Genomic DNA, 20,036 nt, shown 5'->3' on the forward strand with positions numbered 1-20,036 from the left:
GGCCCCAAGTTCAGTAAAGTTGGAAAGATATTCACAGATTCAGACTTCCAGCATCAATAACTCATTAGATATAGGTTGTCAAAACATAAACGGTGCCTCTTTCCCATTGTTGCAAGGCAGACAATGTGCTACAAGCCCAGTTTTATCAAAAGTAGCTGTCTTTCAAGCTACAGGAATAACATTGGTGTCTATGGAGTGAACAGGGTCCGTCTGCAATTTGCAAAACCGCTGCAACAGTAAAGAGAGACAAATATTCAATAACTTCACTCTTATACATTGTAGTGTCACTAAAATCACTGCAGCCTTCAACTGGCTCCTGTTGACAAAGTGTTTTAGCAGAAATGTAAATGCTGTAATTTGATTCTTTTAATGAACCATGTAACTTGAATGGATGTGATGCTGGTGTGACCACAGTGCACACGTCTGATGTTGCTCACAGTGGTCCAAGGGACGCTCAGGGAGTTTGTGTGTTTGCTCACACTCAGGAAAAATTACAGGGAACATTGGTAATGACTTCACTTATCCCTTAATCTGGGATCCTATTCACCCACAAACCTGATGAAAGGTGGAGGACAGATAGAATCTCATTCCACTTTAATGCACTCTATACACCAGTCCTCCCCAGTGCACACGCATGCAGATAATACAGACACACTCAATCTATTTGACTCTTTCAGTCTGCCACACACACACGCACGCACGCACACACACACACACACACACACATTCAATTAATGCCTTACAGGAAACCCCTCTCTCCCAAGGGCACGCACATTCATGGTCAAGTGGACACAAATAAATACACACATTAACACACACACACACACAAGCAGTCAGCAGTTTCATAAAATACATTTCTAATGACCTTTTGTTTCTCATCAGAGATCTTGATTAAACTTTAAATTACTTTCCTATCTAACAGAAAATGGTACAAGTAAATAGACGCGTTAAAATGTGTGAATGTGTTGTAGATTAGTTAAAGCACTTTGTGGGTTTAGTGAACAAGTGTAAGGTTTGTTGGATAAAATGTTTAAACTGATTTCTATTTTTGTTTTCATGCCTTCTGTGTTTTCCTTGTTGGAAAAGGTCGCTGATTGAAATGTCAGAAAACACATCTATTAATAGTAAGAGAATGAAAAATTGTGAAGGAATAGCTGCTTGTTACGCATCAAAGTCTCTCTATATTAGTATCAAACTGTAGTGTAAAAGTATTTGTGCTGTATTAATACGGTGATTTTCCCAATTTTTCATAAACATACTATACGGTTCTTTACAGTAACCAGCAGCAAAGCATTCTAGAATTTAACGTTTGGACTCAACACACAAAAAAACGCTGTATGCACCAGTCTTTTTGAGTTATGACAACTTATGCTGAAATTACGTTCAACCAACAAGCTGCATTGAGTTGGGAGAATTAGCTTTTCCTCTACAATCAAAGCAATTTTTAATTACCAGTCTTAATCAATTAATACAGTTCAGATATGTTAAGATACAGGAGGGGACTTTAAACTGTAAACTCAAGGTGAAGAAAAATGAAGTCATCAAGCCAATTTCATTAAGATACCTTTATGTGAGTTTAGTTTGAAATCAACTAATGCAGAAATTTGAGTTTAAAAAGCACAAACGATTATATTGATGCAATTACCAACATTATTATGTAAACCAAACCCATTAATATAATGTTTGCAACTTAAATAGCTGATCTAAATCCATGTTGCAGCCATGCATTTAATGAAGTGATGGGAATAGGTTTCCTTAATTACCTTTTAGAGTGCACCAATTCTTCATATATATCATTTCCATTAATCTGATGGCATCTAAACATGTCAGTTTCACATCTGAATGAGCACCCTGGTCGCTTTCCTGTAAAAGCCACAAGAGCAATATTACTAAGTCAGACCGCAACAGCATTTCCATGAAACTTTCAATACACAGCACAAAACTGAACAGCATTCAAGTGATGTTTTTTGAGTTGTGGGAAGCATTGGGGAAGACTTTTTCCAAACTGCAGCGCCAATATTGGTCCAAAAACATCACAGAAAGCATTAACAGGTCAGATTAAAGAGACTCCACAATCACAGCTCTGGATTTTGACATAACAGGAGCTGAAATTTAGTTTGTTGCCTCCGGTCGTTAGTAGGAGTCTTTCCTCTGAAGAAGAATTAAGTCATTAAGCTGATGCCATTAAAAGATACTTCAACATGAATGAAGTTTTTAATCAACTGACGCAGAAAGCCGAGTTTAAATTACCCATAATATTATGTTGCTGCAATTAACAACATGATTATGTCAACAAAACCCATTAAAATAGTGTTTTCAACTTAAATAGCTTATCCAACCCATGCATTTAATTAAGTGATAGGTTTCCTTAATTACTTTAAGAGTACACAGCAGACATGCACTCCTTTCCATCATTCTGATGGCATTTAAACACGTTGGCTTCATGTCTGAATGAGCACCCTGGTCACTTTTCCATAAAAGTCATGACAGCAATCTAAGTCAGACCTGGCAGCACTTTTTCCACATACCAGCAGCAATATTGGTCCGAAAACATGACATCGAGTGCAAAAAACATGGATTGCATGCTCTGCAATTTCACTTCCATTACAAACTGAAATATCCATGAAAATAAAGATTTAAGAGGTCAGATGAAAGAGATTCAAAATCTAGATTTTGGCACAACAGGAGCTGAAGTTTAGTTTGTTGCTTCCAGTTGTTTGTAGTGGTCTTTCCTCTGAAGAAAAATTAAGTCATCAAGCTAAAGTTTTTAATCAAATTATAGAAATTTGAGTTTAAATTACATATATTATGTTTATGCAATTAACAACAACATTATGTCACCAAAACTCCATTAAAATAACGATTGTAACGTATATAGCTTATCTAAATCAGTAAATTAGATTTTTTTTTTTTTTTAAATTCTGCAACAATGCATTTAATTGAGTGGTGGGAATAGGTCCTCTGATCTCATCTAGACATGTCGGCTTCTTGTCTGAATGAGCACCAAGTCAGACCTAGTAGCGTTTCCATATTACTTTCAACACTGCACAAGTCTGAGCTGCACACAAGCAAAGTACTTTGAATTGTGTGAAGCAACTTGGGCAAGTTTTTATTCCACATTTCAGCAATAACAGTAGTCCAACACCCCCGAAGGGAGTGCAAAAAACACAGATTACATGCTCTGCAATTTGAAATTATTACAAAATGAAATATCCCCCCCAAAAATAAACCTTTAACAGGTCAGATTAAACAGTAATTATAAGTGTAATTTGGATTTTGATATAATGGGACCTGAAGTTTAGTTTGTTGCTTCCAGTTGTTTGTAGGAGTTTTTCCTGCTGAACTGCAGCGAGCAAGATTCGAATGAGTATTATTAATTATAAATGTGCACTTTTTTACATCAGATGGCTGACTTGACACACACAAAGTCATTGTTTATAGGTTGGAGTTAAATCATTTGTGACAGCGGCAGGTTGAGCTCCATCACAGCTTGCAGACACACATGCTTCTATCTCAATGTAGTTTAAATAAAGATTGATGGATTTCTTTGCCGCGTCCCCTTTATCAAACCCAGGTCAAAAGATTTGAACTATTCAGCTGCAAACAAATCCAATTTAGCCCATGTTCACACATTACATACAGTACAGCTCCCGTTAATGAATCATCTCCAAGCAACACTCAACAAATGAAAGCAATAAATAATTTCAGAAGGACAATTAAGTCTCCCTTCATTAACCATTTGCTCATTAAGTCTGCCTTCGTTAGTAGAGGTTGGCTGATCGTGTCCTGCCCGACCGGGGCGACCGTGATATTTCCTCTGCACAGATGATTTGGAGTGAAGCAACGTTCGCTTGTCGACACCAAAAAAAAAAAAGAAAAAGAGAAAGAAACAGAGACCCACTCACGTCCTAATGAGTTTTCCTGCTTGATGTTCGGTGTGCTCTGTGGCTTCATTATCGTCACCCTCTTAATGCATAATGCCTCCATGAAAGAAATCAACACCACATCATTACACTCCAGAGGATGCCACGGTTTCCCCCCTGCTCACCGTCTTTTTTTGGGCTTTTTCCCTTTTTATCTTTTACTCCTCCGTCTATTTCCTTCTGCGTCTTTGTCCAATCTTTATTTCTCATTAAACCCTTTCCGCTCTGTCCTAATCTCTCTCTCTTGTTTCACACTCTGCGCCGTCTTTCCCTGTCATTATTTCATCGAGGAGTGTGCGGGATCAGACCAAACTACGCCTGACCTTGAGAATCCATTAGGAATTGCTGTTAACCGCGTTTTAATGCAGCTGCTGTCAAACTTCTAAAGCCGAATGCCAAAATGATCTGTAATTGAAAAGGAGATTGTTCTAGTGTGGCTTTTTACGTAGCGGCAGCTTGAACAAACATTTGCTCTGATCAATTTGCATATGAGAAAGAATGTGATGTGGGTTTGGAGACATGAAATGATGCTACATATGTGCATCTATTGTCGCCTGATCGCGGCTTCCTCCTGGGATTGAAGACGTCACATAATGTATGGTGCAGAACTCTACAACCAAACAACGGTAGAACGTCAGGAAAGCAATCATGGTGGTGGTAATAGACGAGCAAATGAATGTATCAGTGATAACACACGGTGCTGCAGTAAATTCCCCAGACAGACGAGATTGGAAGCTGAATTATTGAAGCAATAGGAAGGTTTATGTGCAACATACATACATATAGATGCATATATGCACATATGTACAACATATTATGCTGAGTGAAAACACCCACACTAAGCCCAAATAAAAGCCCAGCTGGATGCAGGAGAAGCAGTGTGGCAGACCGTGGGAAAGACTTGATCTTGGCCTTGTCTTCAGAACATCATCAAAACCACCACCAGAGACAATAAGTTGTCTCCTCAAAGGCAACAAGAGTGAGTGTGTTTGCATGCGTTTGAAGGCTTGGAGCAGAATCAACCGGAACTGCAGCCGATTGAATGAAGGGTGAGGATTCTCCAAAGTGTGTGTGTGTGTGTGTGTGTCTGTGCGTGTGATGTGTGCTTCCTAAATTCCCTGAGGCAAAGTCATTTTTTCTTGCTCTCACCAGGGGGACAGCCAGCACTTATCAATTTATGAATTGAATTTCATTTTCTTGACACACAGCGGGTGGGTGTCACTGAGTGAAATGCGCCTTTCACTTCATTGTTGAGATTTCCTGGTAACACAGCAGACGAAGCCACACACAGGCAGTACATTAGTGATAGCAGTGATGTACAGGAATCTTGCTTTTGCCTTTTTTTTCATTGCAAAACTGGAAGTTAGCTCTAGCCAAGGTTAGCCTCAAGGAGGTTCGAGAGGTGACCAATCGTCTCAGGGGTCCGCCGATCCATAATGCTGTGTAATTACCATCCATGCACAAACACAATCAATAACCCCGGGATGAAGCAGTTAGTTCCTGCAGCATGAACGCTACGGTGAAAAATAAAGACGCAATATGAGAGAAGAGACAAAACATATTACACTGGCTGGGTTTATCGATGAGAGGAGGAGCAGCGGAAGAGGAAACAAGTGCAGCTCGGCGATGGAGAGGATGTTCGGGCTCCTGTGTATGTGCCCTCTGTGTTAAACCTGCAATTTGTGAAACCCCAGAGCTGCACCTGTCTGGTCTTCATCCTAGAAATCAATAGCACCTCATTAATTCATCTCCCCATAGATGCAACAAACAATGCAACGCTGAAAACCAAGTTTGGCCGATTAGACGCTGTTACAGGTGCTGTTTCATACATCCATACATGCTGCAGTGATGGCATATTTCAAAGATGATTCTAAATAATTTTTAACATTTTAGGACCTGGCATTATTCCCTAAAACATAATGTGTTTCAAATGAACCTGTGGCAAATCCTTGATCTGACTGGAAAGTAAATCAACAAAATCCAAACAAAAGACAGCTTGGATAAAATTATTACACAAGCTGTGTTTTGTTTTTCTGCCAGATCACTTGGAAACATCCATCCCAGTTTTGCAGATGAGCTTCATGGTGCATTTTTGGTTGTGGTGCTCTTGCCATATAAGCAATTTTCCTGTGGAATGAGGAATTATTACCCATATTTTGGGCTTTACCTCTGATTAAAGTTGCTCACGAGTTGCTGATTGTTTTCCTCATGTAATTTACAGCCCTGCAGGGGTAAAACTAGACGATAATTTACATGAAACAATGAGTTTAAAGACAAATGTGAAAGAAGAAATATGGTTTTAAGCCTTCCTATTCAGTAAACCCTCTGAACCCTAAAGCCTGCTGGCGTATCTGAAAGGCATTTTTGCTTTTTTTTAAAAAAATCAACAAAATGACACCATTAATCAGAGACAGAAACATAAAAACAGAAAGAATTGTCAGGTTTTCAACTTTATGACAGTCCTTGAACTACTTCTGTGGTTAAAATTGTGATATTTTATCAAAATTATTGTATTCTATATGTCTCATTTTTAAAAAATCACCAAAAATAATTAATTTGTTCTTGCCAGATTCTATAAAAAACAAAAGATTTAACATTTTATGGCACAACCAAACAGCCATGAGTGACTCAGCTACAATCAACCGTTATGTGACAAAAATTCTGTTTTTTGTTTCCAGTTGCGCTGCAGGCTGTGTATAAACAGAGCAGATTAGAGGTTGCTTGTCAACAAATTAAATATGTAAGTGCTATAATTTCTGTATATATTAAAGAGTTTCTATCCTTTAGTTTCCCAGTGCTGGCAACACATTGGGGTAATTAAAGAATTTCAAGTTAATTTGTTTCCTTTTTCAGGATTTATGGCATCATAACTTTGTCACGCTGCACAGTCAACATTTTGGGCTTCAGCTGTGGTTGTGTTGTTTCCATGGAGGTATGTGACTTCAGATTGTAGTGAAAAATGAGCCCACAGTGGGTAAAAATGCAACAGGAGCAAAACACACTGAGCAGCTGCTTTAAGGTTCAGATGGTTAATCATGTCTCAACCTCTCAGAAACTGCCAGTTCCTGTAGTTTGTATGCAACTTAATTAATCACATGAACCCCATTTTTAGTCTTCCTGGACTCTGCTGTTGCCTTGCAGTTCCCAGATCTCAACAATTACCCCGCCGATTATCACAACTGATAGAAATGATGTCCAAAACTGAGAAACTAAGAACCACACTGTAATAAAGCGTAACTATCTGTCCATAATTTTCTTTTAATGCAGTCAATTTTCAGCTTAATGTGTTTAGATGACCCCCAATTTGTGTGTTCTGCTCAACTCCTTCTCCCTCTGCAGTGTGCTGCTGCGAAGGCCAGCTTTCCCCGCGAGGATTAACAAAGTTTCATCTTATTATATCTTATGTCATCCCCTTCTCACCACTCCGTGTCATCCCCACAGTGCAGAAACGGTTTAAAGATAATCTTCAAAAAGAGGGCCGAGTAACAAAAGAGACGCCAGCAACTTTTGTTCAACTTGATGTCTCTCAGCTGTGATTGTCAGCGAGCGGCTCCCCCTGCTGCTAAGCACATTAAAAAAAAGGGTGTTTTTTGTTTTGTTTTGTTTTTTGGAGGATTTGGAAATTTTCACACAATCTGTTGTTTGAATCTCTTTTGTCTGCTGCTAGATTAAAAGACACACAAACACACTCTGTCTTGGCTGCGTTTGCTTCCTGAGCCCCTTGTGCTGAGTGGGCGACTAGCTGTGACTGGCACTGTCAGATTAGCCCATTTAAAAAAGACATATGTTTATTGCGGCATCTTTGTGTGCATGCATGTGTGTGTGTGTGTGTGCGTGTGTGTCCTCCATACTATTTTCAGACTGTGATGCATGCTGCATTATTCATGTTAAAGCATGCAGAGAAAGACAGCCTTGTGTCATATAACACCATTGCCAAGGGCCTGTGGTTGATATAATCTCTCTCTCTCTCTCTCTCTCTCACACACACACACACACACACACACACACACACACACACACACACACACACACACACACACACACTCGCAGATACTAAATACTCAAGACTCCCACAAACTCATAAACAGTCACACTTAACCAAACATACTGCTATGCTTCAGTAGACGCACACACACACACACAAAAGATATATAATACTGACATACAATGCACACGTATGTACAAGCATGTGCACACAGACACACACAATGCACTAAATCGTATTAGGCAAATGAGAATGAGGCAGAAAGCTGCTCTGTTCGAGTGCTGTTGCTGTGACAGATCCTGGCATAAATCATGTTTAGTTGTTGTTGTTGTTTAATATGCAAATCTTCCATTCAAAGCACGAGCTGGTTGTTAACAAGTGCGTTCAAAAGCTCTCCCAATCCTGCGCGCACACACACACATACACATACACACACGGACAGACGGACACACACACACACACACACACACGGACAGACACACACACACACACACACACACACACACACACACACACACACACGTATGGATTCCTGAAGGAAGGTAGCCACAAAATGTGTGGTCTGTGAAAGAGCGTGGGATAGATGTGGATGTGAAATGCCATGGGCGTCATTACAGGACTCATATTTCATAATCATACCGCTACCCATCAGCCCTGTGCGGCTAATGATGGCAACACACGAGCCCGCTTGCCGACACACACACACACACACACACACACACACACACACACACACACACACACACCTAGAGAGACACAATCGAACACGTACAGGAGAGCTTCTGCACAACATGAGCCGACACTAACACACGGCGTGCATATGAGCACCCATAAGGATGCTCAATTAAGCCCACACGTACTAGAAAACACAGCAACACAAAGCAGTGTCCTAGCAGGCAACACACACACACACACACACACACACACACATACATCGGAAGCGTACGCTGCAGCGAATGAAGTGGTTGTTGACAGATTTCAGCAGTAATTGATACCCGTGTTTGGCAGCCATTTTTATTTGGCTCAACCACAAGCCAGGGATGATCTAAGCTGCGAGGCACAAACACATGCGCACACACACAAAGCCCTTTCTTACAAGCATCACTTGACACATCTTGACACATCTCACACACACACATGTGAACACAAGTTAAAAATCACGTTTTAAGCTTCGGAAGTCAAACGCACAGGCTGGAAAACTTCTCTGATCGCTGCTGCTGATGGCAAATTCCACCGGAAGTGGGCACATTTTGAGCGGATGTCATCTTACCTTAAACAGGCGCAGGATGTTGGCCACCATGATGGACACTGAGCTGGCGGCGGCTCCGATCACCCCTACGATTTTATCCGGCTTGGTGAAGATCGGAGGGTCCCCGTTAGCGCAGCGGACGTCCGAGCCGTCCCTCTCGATTAAGGCCTGCACGAACGTGAGGGACTGCTCCAGAGCGTACGTGTCCCTGGAGCAGGTATCCAAGATCCGGGCCCCCAGCGTGATGTTGGGCAGCAGTTCGGGGTCCTTGTTAATCAGGTCGATGGCGAACATCATGGCCTCCAAGCGATGGATGCCCTTCTCCTTTTTCAGCTCGCCGCATGGCGTGCCGCGGTCCCCCCTCGAGTGCACCGGGAATAATCCGCCGAGGATGATGTCGCCGTCCAGCCGGATGGAGTGAGCGTACTCCGGAGCCGCCTGGGGGTCGGTGGGGATCCGCTGGGGGGAGGTGACGGGAAGGAGCCAAGTGTAGGAAGTGGCCACCAGGAGGAAGATGACGGAGGGACACCGGTGGTAGGCAGCTAGGTTCCACTGTGGCTCCATGATCATTGACAAACAAGACCCTAAGGTGACCGTAGACGAAGCTCGGGCAGGTATTCCAAAGTCAAAAGATTGAAATTTAGGCCGTCCTACTGGACAACGAAGGAGGGGTGAAGGACCCCAGGGGTGGAACTAGCCGAGCCCCATGAGCGAATCATAATCCAGAAGAGAGAGTCCGAAAAAACTGGGGGAAAAATAGCGTAGAAATGTGGCAGTGATGTTGTAGAAGTCTAGTTCGGGAGTGGAGCATGTAATCTGCTAGTCACATCTTCAGGAGAGCCTGTTGAAGAAACAAAGACAAGAAGTATGACGTGAACATGGAGCTGCTGAAGAGCCAGACGTGTAAAACACTAACGGGAAAAGAAAAAAAAGCAGCTCAGCACACCGATAACAAGTACACATTCACCTCAACGTCTGTCCAGCACAAGTGTCCAGATTTGCTTCAATAATTGAAAACCCCAAAGTCTGTCAGTTTGTAATCACCTCTACACACTCGCATACACTCATCTCTGGGCATAATCGATGAGCAGAACAGCTGCTAGAGTGACAGCAGAGAACCTTGTGGCGAGCTCCTATTCACATGAAGCCTCAGACTACCTGCTGCGATGGGGGGGTGAGTGAGAGCAAGAGATGAAGAGAGGAGGAAGAAGAGATGGGGGAGACGAGGGAGGAGAGACAGAGAGTGAAACCATGTGAGACAGAAAGCAGAGCTGAGGAGCAAATGTGCTGCACCATTCAAACGCCTGCTGTTTCTGCTGCACACACAGCTTAAACTCACAACAGGCTGACTTAATGTTGTTTCATTGCTTTAACGATATTAAATATAATAGATATTCCATTTCGGCTTTTACCCAATATGGAGAATTTGCACATTAACCTGCTGGACATCAAAACCCACTGGTGGGTTTAAAAGGATTGTTATCTTTTTAAAAAGTTGCCGAAAATGACACAGGGAAACACCAAAAAAAATCCCTAAATTTCCAACTTTCTGACTGTCTTTGAACCAATCATGCATGACTTTTGGTTTTGTCTGGTTAATTCATTTTTGTAAAATCTATATATTTCATTAATATTACTTCCTTTTACATATCTTATTTAAAAATGTGCCAAAAATCAATGGTTTGCAATAAGCATTTCCTGTAAAAAACAAAAAATTCTACGCCTCTCCGCAGAACTGCAAAGCCATGATTGACTCGGCTGCGACCAAAAATAATATAGCAAAAATTCAGGGACTTTTCAGCTGAACTATGTTGAACTGCAGGCTGTGTATACACAAAATACCACATAATAGTATCAGCAACGCCCGTAAGCACTTGGAAAAATGTTATGTGCACATGTTAATTCCTTTTTTTTTTTTTTTTTTTTTTACATTTTTGTAAAATACTATTCAACTTTCATGTTTCTTTTTTGTGATTTATGGCATACTGCACAAAATTAATTTTTCAGTCCTCTCTACTTGTAGCTATGGTTGTGCAGTTTCTATAAAAGGTGCAGGACATATATTATTATATTTTGGTGAAAAATGAGCCCACAGTGAGTAAAAATGTAACAGCAGCAAAACATTCATGGGGATTTATTCTCTCATTTGAATTAGAAATGTAATTTTTTACATGGAAGCATTATGAAGATTTGTGCAAATATCAATTCTTAAATTAATATTAAAACGCAGGTTAATTAATCTGTAGTTTGACAGCTACAGATGTCTGAAAAAAGTTGTTTTGCAAAAATTATCGTTAACAAATAGCATCTATTATACTTGCCAGTCAGGGATATGTATTAATCTTAGTAAATTGCACCAGATTTGGCATTAAATCCAGCATCATTCAATGCTATCTGATGCTGTTTGCTTGAATATATACATCATTATGTCATTTCTACAGATTGAGACCATCAATCAGAAAAAAACATCTTTACTATCGTTGTCCTGCTCACCTAACTACACACAAACGTTGCCTCTGAGATGGCCTATTTCACACAATAAAGCCCGTTAATGAGCCTTGTAGTTCTTTCCCTTGCTTATGTTCCCTCAGAGGATAATTTCTCAGCACAAATGAACTAATGTCCAAATGTTAATGGAGCACTTTGGGGGGGGAAAAAAATGCTTATTCACTTTCTCACAGAGAGGATAGATACCTCTCATCTGTCTGTCTGTCTGTGAGTTGAACAGAAAGCTATAGTCAGCAGCTGGTTGAGCTCAGCTTGGCACAAAGGCTAGAAAACAGGTGGAAACAGCTGTCCGTTGGCAACTCTGCCTACCAGAGCACTTAATACATTATATCTTGTTTGTTTCTTGGCTGGGAGCGACTTCCAGGAGTTTTGCTGTCGCCATTAAGGGTGCCAAGAATTGTTCCAGCATGGATTAAGCCAACAATGCAGTATATAACATGTTAATCAGTGAGGTTTAGAGGTCTGGAAGTGGGTTTGGTTACCTCTGGATAGAGAAAGGCTTATTTTTTAACTCTTTAAAGGGCACTCATTTAAATATTTAGAAATTTAAATTTTCAACCCTAGAGTGTTATTGGAGGACATAAGACCTTTTTACTTTTGTGATATTTTTCTAAATTTTTAATTTTCATGTTGAAATTTAACGTCAATGAAGTTACCATATCATCCTGAGAACCGCGGGAAAAAAGTATCTTTTTTGTGATTTCTTGCCTTTTTGGAGCTAAAACAACAACTCACAATTTAGAATTTTATACAGATATTTTTATTTTAGAGACAACAGAACAATTTTACTACAAAAAAACCCAAAACAGCAACACTTTGAAATCAAAATAGGCTGACAAGAAAACAATGAAACTTTAAGAAACTAAATTAAATAACACTAGTGTAAAAGAAATTAAGAGGTTAAATGTAACATAGTAATACACAACTATTTATTTATGACATTAATAACTTTACATTCAGTGTGTTTATTACTCCACAAAGAAATGTGTTTTGGGGCAGAAATTTGAATGTATACAAAGTACTAGCCTGCTAGTTAGCTATTAGCAAACCCCATTAAATCGTCCATAACAGCTGATGTTCATGAAAGGGCCATTATTTTTCCTGACAAAACTTTTAACTGAACTCTGACCCCAATTTATAATTCCTGACATATTCATTAACAAGAAAATATATGATTACCATAGGTAAAGCAATGATATCTTAGAAATTTTTGACCTAACTTTTCTCTTTTAGTGGCAGGCGCATTTTACTGCTGTCTCCATTTTGTCTCAACATGAAAACAAAATTCCCCTCATCCCACCCAACCACTTGGGATATCATTAGAAAGGCCAGGATGTTCTCTATTAAGCAGGATTTAGCAGGGTATCTCAAACGAGTCAAAAGATATAGATTAAAAACAAATGTCCAGTACAGAGGACATAAATAAATGGGTCGGGTCTCAGGAGGACATATGGTTCTATGCCCATTAGAGGTTAAAAAAAAAAAAAACATTCCAAGAGATATATATGTTTTCACTTAGCACAACTATTAAACCCCCAAATTTGACAAGAAAATTCTTATAAATATTTTCAAAAATTTGTAAAAATCTTCCAAAAATCCTAAAAATATCTAAAGTGATTACATATATGTCAATAGAACTTCTAATATTTTCTTTAAGAACATTCACAAAAAAAAAATCAACCAAAATCCACCGAATTTCACGGGATTTTGGTTGATTTTTTTGTGAATGTTCTTAAGCATTTTTTTAACATTTCTATTTTCCACCAAAAAAATTGCAAAAATTTCCCAAAAATGTTGAAAATGTGGACATCAGAAGTTTCGCTGTGATTTTTTAATTTTTTCCCCACATTTTCAAACTTTGAAATGGGTCAATTTGACCCCCAGGACAAGATGAGGGTTAACTGCAATGTACTGGATGTAAACGTAGTCGAAGCTAAGCTAACGCTAACACGCTCACTGTTAAGAATCCAAACATCTCTGACAGTTCCCTGTCTTCTCGAACGTAGTCACCATTACCTGTGGCTACGGTGAGGACAGGTGGCTACGAACAGTTTGATTATTTGTTTCTGGATCGCAGTGCAGAATTGCAAAGTCAGGAACTGCACTTTCATGGTTATGATGAACGTTGTTCAACGGCTACACATGCAGTGACAAACTGATGTTTTACGGTGACACAACTCTAACTCGGCTCCTCGCCAGTGGAAAAGCAAACCAGTTCTGAGGAGCTTCGGGATTTGAACCAACTAAGCACCAGCACTGAACTAGCACCTCGTTCTTTTTGGTGGAAAAGTGGTAATATTGATCCCAAAGACTTGCCCACGCTCAAACCTTCCTGAATCTATACATTCAAGGCTGGAATACCAAAGAGAGATGTCTGCTTCAAGGATCCTGAGGGTTCTCGAAGATTTGACATCACAATATAAAACTAGAAGGGCCTTGAGGCAGCATCTGGTTTATTACCTGATCTTGAGGCTGCATCATGTAGAAGAGGTCTTAATCCTTTATCACCCTCCTTGAGATCCTGTTCATAATCTTGAACTGCATCTGTCTCTGCTGGCTCACGATCAAATCCCACCCTCCTAAAGCTTCTCCCCCCCGCTGCCTCACCAAAACAGCAGTGACTCCACGCTGAAAGCAAAGAAACTTTTCTCTTTTTTGTGAGACGCTCCGCAGGGCTGCCCGATTTCCTCCCTACAAGGGTCCCTAACAGGTTCCCCGGCTCAGATCTCATCACAGCATGAGACGTACTCTCAATGAATCCATTTATAATTCGATTCTGTCCCAATTAATTCATCAGTTTCTCTCCACTCTAAATGGAATTAGGTCAAAGCCACTCAAACAGCCGAACCCCCTGCTATGATTAAAAACCCTGCTTTATATAGGTTAGCCAGGCTCTGATTCATCTGCTAAGGCCATGTATTTTACTCAGGATTGTTTATTCAACACTTTTTCCTTGGATACAGGTGCACAGAGGGAGTTTAAAAAAAAAAAGAGCTTCATGTCTAACTAAAGTAATGGGCATCTTTGACCCAAGCAGAGTCCACTCATGATGTAAAAACAGTCACTCAAGGATGTAAATGCATGCAAATTCCCCAAAAGAGGAACTAAAAAAGAATCAGATCAGGCTAACATCTTGTGACTGAGCAGAGGCCCTGAGGTTTTTAAAAGTTTCATGTCTCATTTGCACTCACACTCACTGAGGATTCTCACGCGTTTTTCAAAGGGGTGACAAGAAGAGACGTCTTAATGTTCATATAGTTTTGCTCCAGTGAGTCCTTGTGATGCTCCACACAAAAACCCCCAAAACTCAGCTTCCTCCTGCATGGGGAGGCTCTCACTGCTGCGCTGCTCTAAGATGAAGAGGGTTAACCCCAAAAGGCTGCAGCTGGCTCATCGCTCTTTTTAATTTACACCCACGTCTGGCTGTCGAGGTGAGTGTTGCCCACTCCTTGTTCTAGTACGGTTTTATCTTCTCCTCTACCCCATCCTCTCTCCTCCTTCTTCTTATTTCCACCACCGCCATCGACTCCTCCTCATCCTTCCCTGCTGTATCGCATCACCGTCTGCAGGCCAGCCTCATCTCTCCGGGGAGACCGCTGCTCTTTTCAGAAAGTGATAGCTTTTCTGCCACCCCGTCCTCCTCTCTAATCTCCCCCCTCCAACCAGATGTTTCTCCAAGCAGCTTCTCCAACATCACCATCCACACCTCACTTGATTCTCTCTACAGACACCAACCAACTTTGCAGCAGCATTTTTTATTTATTTATTTATTTATTTTTTTTGCATTATTTGAGCAACATCCTGAGCCTTGAATTACAGAAACACAGACATCCGTTCATGTTGGTGCTTCTCCCTGAATGTCATCAAGACTTTTCCGCACAAAGATCTGCTAAGAGACAGCTCACGAATCAGTTTTTTTTTGACAAAACACACTCCTCTGACGCGATTAAGTCCTGTGTCTGGAGATAAATCGCAGCCCATAGGTTCAGAAATAACACTGGGAGAGATCAAAGTCTAGGGGTGTTTGCTCATTATGCAGACTCTATAGGCGTCATTCTGCTCAGCAGCAGCAGCAGCAGAGGCAGCAGTGGTGATGGCATTCTGATTGCACCCTAATTAAGACATTGCCATCCACAGTAAAACATTAAATATAAATTTAAAAAAGCAGAGAAACACCAGTGCAATGAGAAAGAATAAAATGTCATGCATATTGAGTTGCTGAGTGAAACATACCTTCTCTTCATGAGGGAAATAATAATAATAATAATAATAAAAGAATCCAGCAGAAAACTGAAGCAATAAATCACTGGAGGAATGTGAGGATGCCACAAACACCCACAGAGAAGATTCAATCAGAACTGGAATAAAAGAAATGAGCTCGGAAGGTACCTCAGAAACGTGAAATTGATCCGGCAGTGTGCGGAGGGAGAAGCTCCAGCCTCCCCCGCAGACTCCTCGGGGTCCCTGTCCGCCTCAGGCAACTTCCTTGCGGAGCTCAGCAGTTTCACGCCCCTTCTCTCCTAAATATCCTGAAGTGAGAGATGTTATTTTTTCCACAAGAGCAAGAAGAGAGAGAGAGAGAGAGAAAAATGGGACAATCAGATCAATCCGCAAGGCGAAGATTTTAAAAAATCTATGCAGCAGCTACCTAAAAAAAAAAGAAAAAAAGTCGTGCGCAATGGAGGTGATTTTTTAAAAAAAACGCAACTATTAACTCCGCACTTGTTTAAGGGAGACAATAGAGGGAGGCTGCCTGGAATGAAGTCGATACCCAAGAATGAATCTCAGATACAGAGAGGAGGAGGAGAGAGAGAGTGAGAGAGAGCGAGAGAGAGAAAGGGGGAGAGAGAAAAGAAGGGAGGGAGGGAGAGCAGAGGAATTCATCACACACCGATGTGTCAGTCATGATCAATAATGTTGGCAAAACCCACCTGATTTTCATCCATAGTCTTCTCTCAGCTTTACGCACTTTGCGCATAAACCCCACGGATGCGCGCACAGCTTCTCTCCTCTCTCTTTCTCTGTATCCGGATCCTCGGTGCTAGGAAAAAAAAACACCGACTCCAAACCCAAAACGCTCCACATGAACCAAACGTATCTCACAGCTCCAACCGCCTGCACCAAACCATCGCCTAATTGCGCCACTGTCGTCCTCCCCTCCAGTCAGTCAAGTTTATTACCAATCAATGGGATCGATTCTCTCCCACAAACAGAGGAGCTTTTTGGTTACACATTAATAAGTCATCGGAATCACTCTTAATTGCCTCAACTTCAATCCATTTTTTTCTACTGCACCCATTGGTTCCTTTTCCCTCCTTTTTTTGTGCGTAAAAAAATAAAATCAAAAGCTCTTTGTGGTGAATGGAATTAAATAAATGAGCCGCATCCCATCTGCGGTGTAATAACAATTTGATAAGCTGTGTGGAGTCAGGAAAGCAGGCATTCGGAACAGACCAGGGTGTTTCTCTCCTGTGACAATGTGGAAGATGTGCGCAACATGCCCAATCTGGAGCTTTTTTCACTGCCAGTGGCACACCGAGGAGAGGCGTGGGGCAATGGCGCCATCTCGTGGACAAAGATGTGCAATTGCAAGATTTTAAAAAAGCAGGTGGGAGTCTTCAGATTGTCACCAAACTGAACAAAACCAAAACAAAGGCCGTGTAAGAACTGCCTTTTTACGCACGAAGGAGGAGCAGTTTTTAGCAGGTCTTGTTTGAATTGTTCCATTTTTAGAGCCTTTTATTGTCATCTTTATTCAAGTTTCTTATTTATAACAGCAATAATAATCTTTTTGATGTAGTGCTTAACAAAATCCAAGCTACTAAGTGCTTCACAGGGCAGCAAAATATAACGAAAAGTCATAAAAATGATCAGAAATGGAAAGACAACATGCAGTACAAAGCCAGCACAGTGTTAGAAATAGGATTAAAGAAACAAAAGACAGCTAAAAGGAAAATTTAATTCAAATAATATCAGAAAAAAAGCCTCTCTGATTCGATTTCCTCAGGCAGATCTTCCCAGAGCCTCGGGGTCTTGGCTGAAAAAAGCCTCAGTTGCCTTTTTAGTTTCCAGCTGAGACCCTGGAACAGACAAACAAAAGCTTTGACATAAGAGTGCAAAAATAATCAGTGACATCTTAAAATCTTTCCTAAACATACTGGGAATCAGTGTAGATGGGATAAAACAGCAGTGGTGTGATTACGTCTTGTTCAGGTTTAAAGCTTGACAGCTGAGTTCTGTACAGTCAGGAGTGGATCAATGTGTTTCTGGTTAAAAGGATGTTGCCGTAATCCAGCAGTGATGAAATAAAAGCCTGTAAAATGGTCTTTGTTAATTCTCTATGTAACAACGCAAATAGAACTCCATTACTATTTATTAGACTGTATACTAACATTTTTATTAATTTTTTTAAGAACAATGCACATTTTATTTTATATGCTTAAACTTTTTGTACTTGTGTTTATATTGTTTAGCACATATTTTTCTACTTGTGTTTTTATTTGTAGGATATATTTTTCTACTTGTGTTCATACATTTAGCACATATTTTTCTACTTAGGTTTATATTTTATGGGCAGAACTTTCTACTTGTGTTGATATTTTTTTTTCTATTTATGCTTGTATTTTTAGGACATATTTTTCTTATTTTTATATTCTTAGGATCTACTTGTGTTTACGTTTTTATGACATATTTTTTCCTTGTCTTCATATTCTGTAGGACATATTTTTCTACTTGTTTCTATTTTATGGGCATATTTTTCTCCTTGTATTTATATTTTTAGGATATATTTTTCTACTTATTTTTATATTCTTAGGATCTACTTATGTTTATATTTTCAGGATGTATTTTTCTACTTATGTTTATCTATATATATATTTTTTGTGCAACTTAAACCTCTAAGACTTTCAACAGGGTCAGCTGTGATATAAGCACAGATAATTCACTGATTGTGAACTATAGAAGTCTGTGGCACCAGTTTTATACAAGCTTTGGTTACACAGACAATATAATACACAGTTTGGAGGTGAGTTGCTGCCCCATGCAAAGGTCTTCCTTGGGCTCTTGTTCATTAGCAACAGGAGAATGGATCATGACATGGACATATGTAGTGGGCAGTCTTAGCAGTAATATGGGCACTGAATTGGGCCAAGAGATCTCTGTGCCTAAAGTGGAAACCGGTGGATCTTCGTATCAGCCTTCACTTACGGCCATGAGCTCTGGGAAGTGATTGAAAACATGAAATCGCTGATACAAGTGGCTAAATTGGGTTTCCTGTGTAGAACGACTGGGCTCAAAACATTCCTTTGTGTCGAATAGTCACCTGAGGATCTGACTCGAATGTCTCCTGGGTGCCTTTCTTTGGAGGTTTCCAACAGGGAGGAGACCCCATGGTAGACCCAGAAGTCATCAGAGGGATTACAAACCTCATCTGGCCTGGGAACACCTTGGGGTCCCCAAGAAGGAACTGGAAAATGGACTGCTGCCTCCTTAACCCAACACCAGAGAAGTGGAAAGAAATGAATGGATACTTACTCTTTGGGTCACTTCATCCTCCATTCTTGGTTTTTCATTGGATTTGGCAACACACACCAGGATGAATAACAGATCCTGCATGGACTTATCTCATTAAAAGCAGGTCAATATCCAATGAATCATTCTCTCTTATTGGTGCCACCAGGATAAATCCTCGCGCCACACTTGGTGACGTCAAGAGAAATTATGATTTCCAGCATAGTAAACAATGTGTGCAGCGAAATGAGAAACCTCAAAAAAACATCAGTGAAATTGTGGCCGTCCAAAGAAGCAATTCCTGAGCAGGCAAATGAAATCTCCTGCAAACGCAGTAAACAAACATGATTAATGGAAGCGTATGACTCATATCTCAGGACCAAAAAAAAACAACAAAGCCACACAGAAAAAAAAAAAACTCCACGATGAGGTTTGAAGCAGTACATTTTTATTTATTAAGTGGTTGGTTTTAACATTCTTGTCACATCTGAAAGGCTTCTCTAACTCTTCTCAAGTTCTCTAGAAGGTGAGCTTCACAACATATTACAACTGATGACAAAGGAAATGTCAAGATTAACAAAAAGAAAAAGTCTCTTGAGGTTTGATTCCTGCTCTCCAGCGCTCCTCTTGACACATTTTAACGAAAACATGTCCTCCTTTGAATGGAATAAGATACAAAAAAAAGACAACTAATCGTGGAACAACGCAAAACTTGCCTCAGTGTTAAACAGAGCTGTAACTAGCCCGAAATGTCAAAGCATACGGTCAACCAACACAAGTCAATAACTATCGCGGACTAATAGAACTATTATTTATAACCACCCGTGCAGGATGAATCCGTATATACGTGTTTGTCAAGACC

At 40.4% G+C, this 20,036-nt stretch overlaps 1 protein-coding gene across 4 annotated transcripts in view; it reads right to left on the reverse strand.

The window, feature by feature from the left end:
* Nucleotides 1-17,087, reverse strand: part of grm8a (glutamate receptor, metabotropic 8a) — a 379,646-nt gene extending 362,559 nt beyond the window's left edge. For 3 of the 4 annotated variants that reach the window (XM_055006583.1, XM_055006584.1, XM_055006585.1), the window contains exons 1-2: nucleotides 16,055-16,445; nucleotides 9,179-9,998 (exon numbers count right to left, since the gene is read on the reverse strand). In XM_055006583.1, coding sequence (XP_054862558.1) covers nucleotides 9,179-9,727 — 549 coding nt within the window. In that variant the 5' untranslated portion in view covers nucleotides 9,728-9,998; nucleotides 16,055-16,445. Of the gene's footprint in view, nucleotides 1-9,178; nucleotides 9,999-16,054; nucleotides 16,446-16,596 lie in introns of those variants that run through there. The other variant, XM_055006582.1, reaches the window with a different exon arrangement.
* Nucleotides 17,088-20,036: the final 2,949 nt, after the last annotated feature.

The sequence above is a fragment of the Amphiprion ocellaris genome, chromosome 21 (assembly GCF_022539595.1).
Source record: "Amphiprion ocellaris isolate individual 3 ecotype Okinawa chromosome 21, ASM2253959v1, whole genome shotgun sequence".
NCBI classification, from domain to species: domain Eukaryota; kingdom Metazoa; phylum Chordata; class Actinopteri; family Pomacentridae; genus Amphiprion; species Amphiprion ocellaris.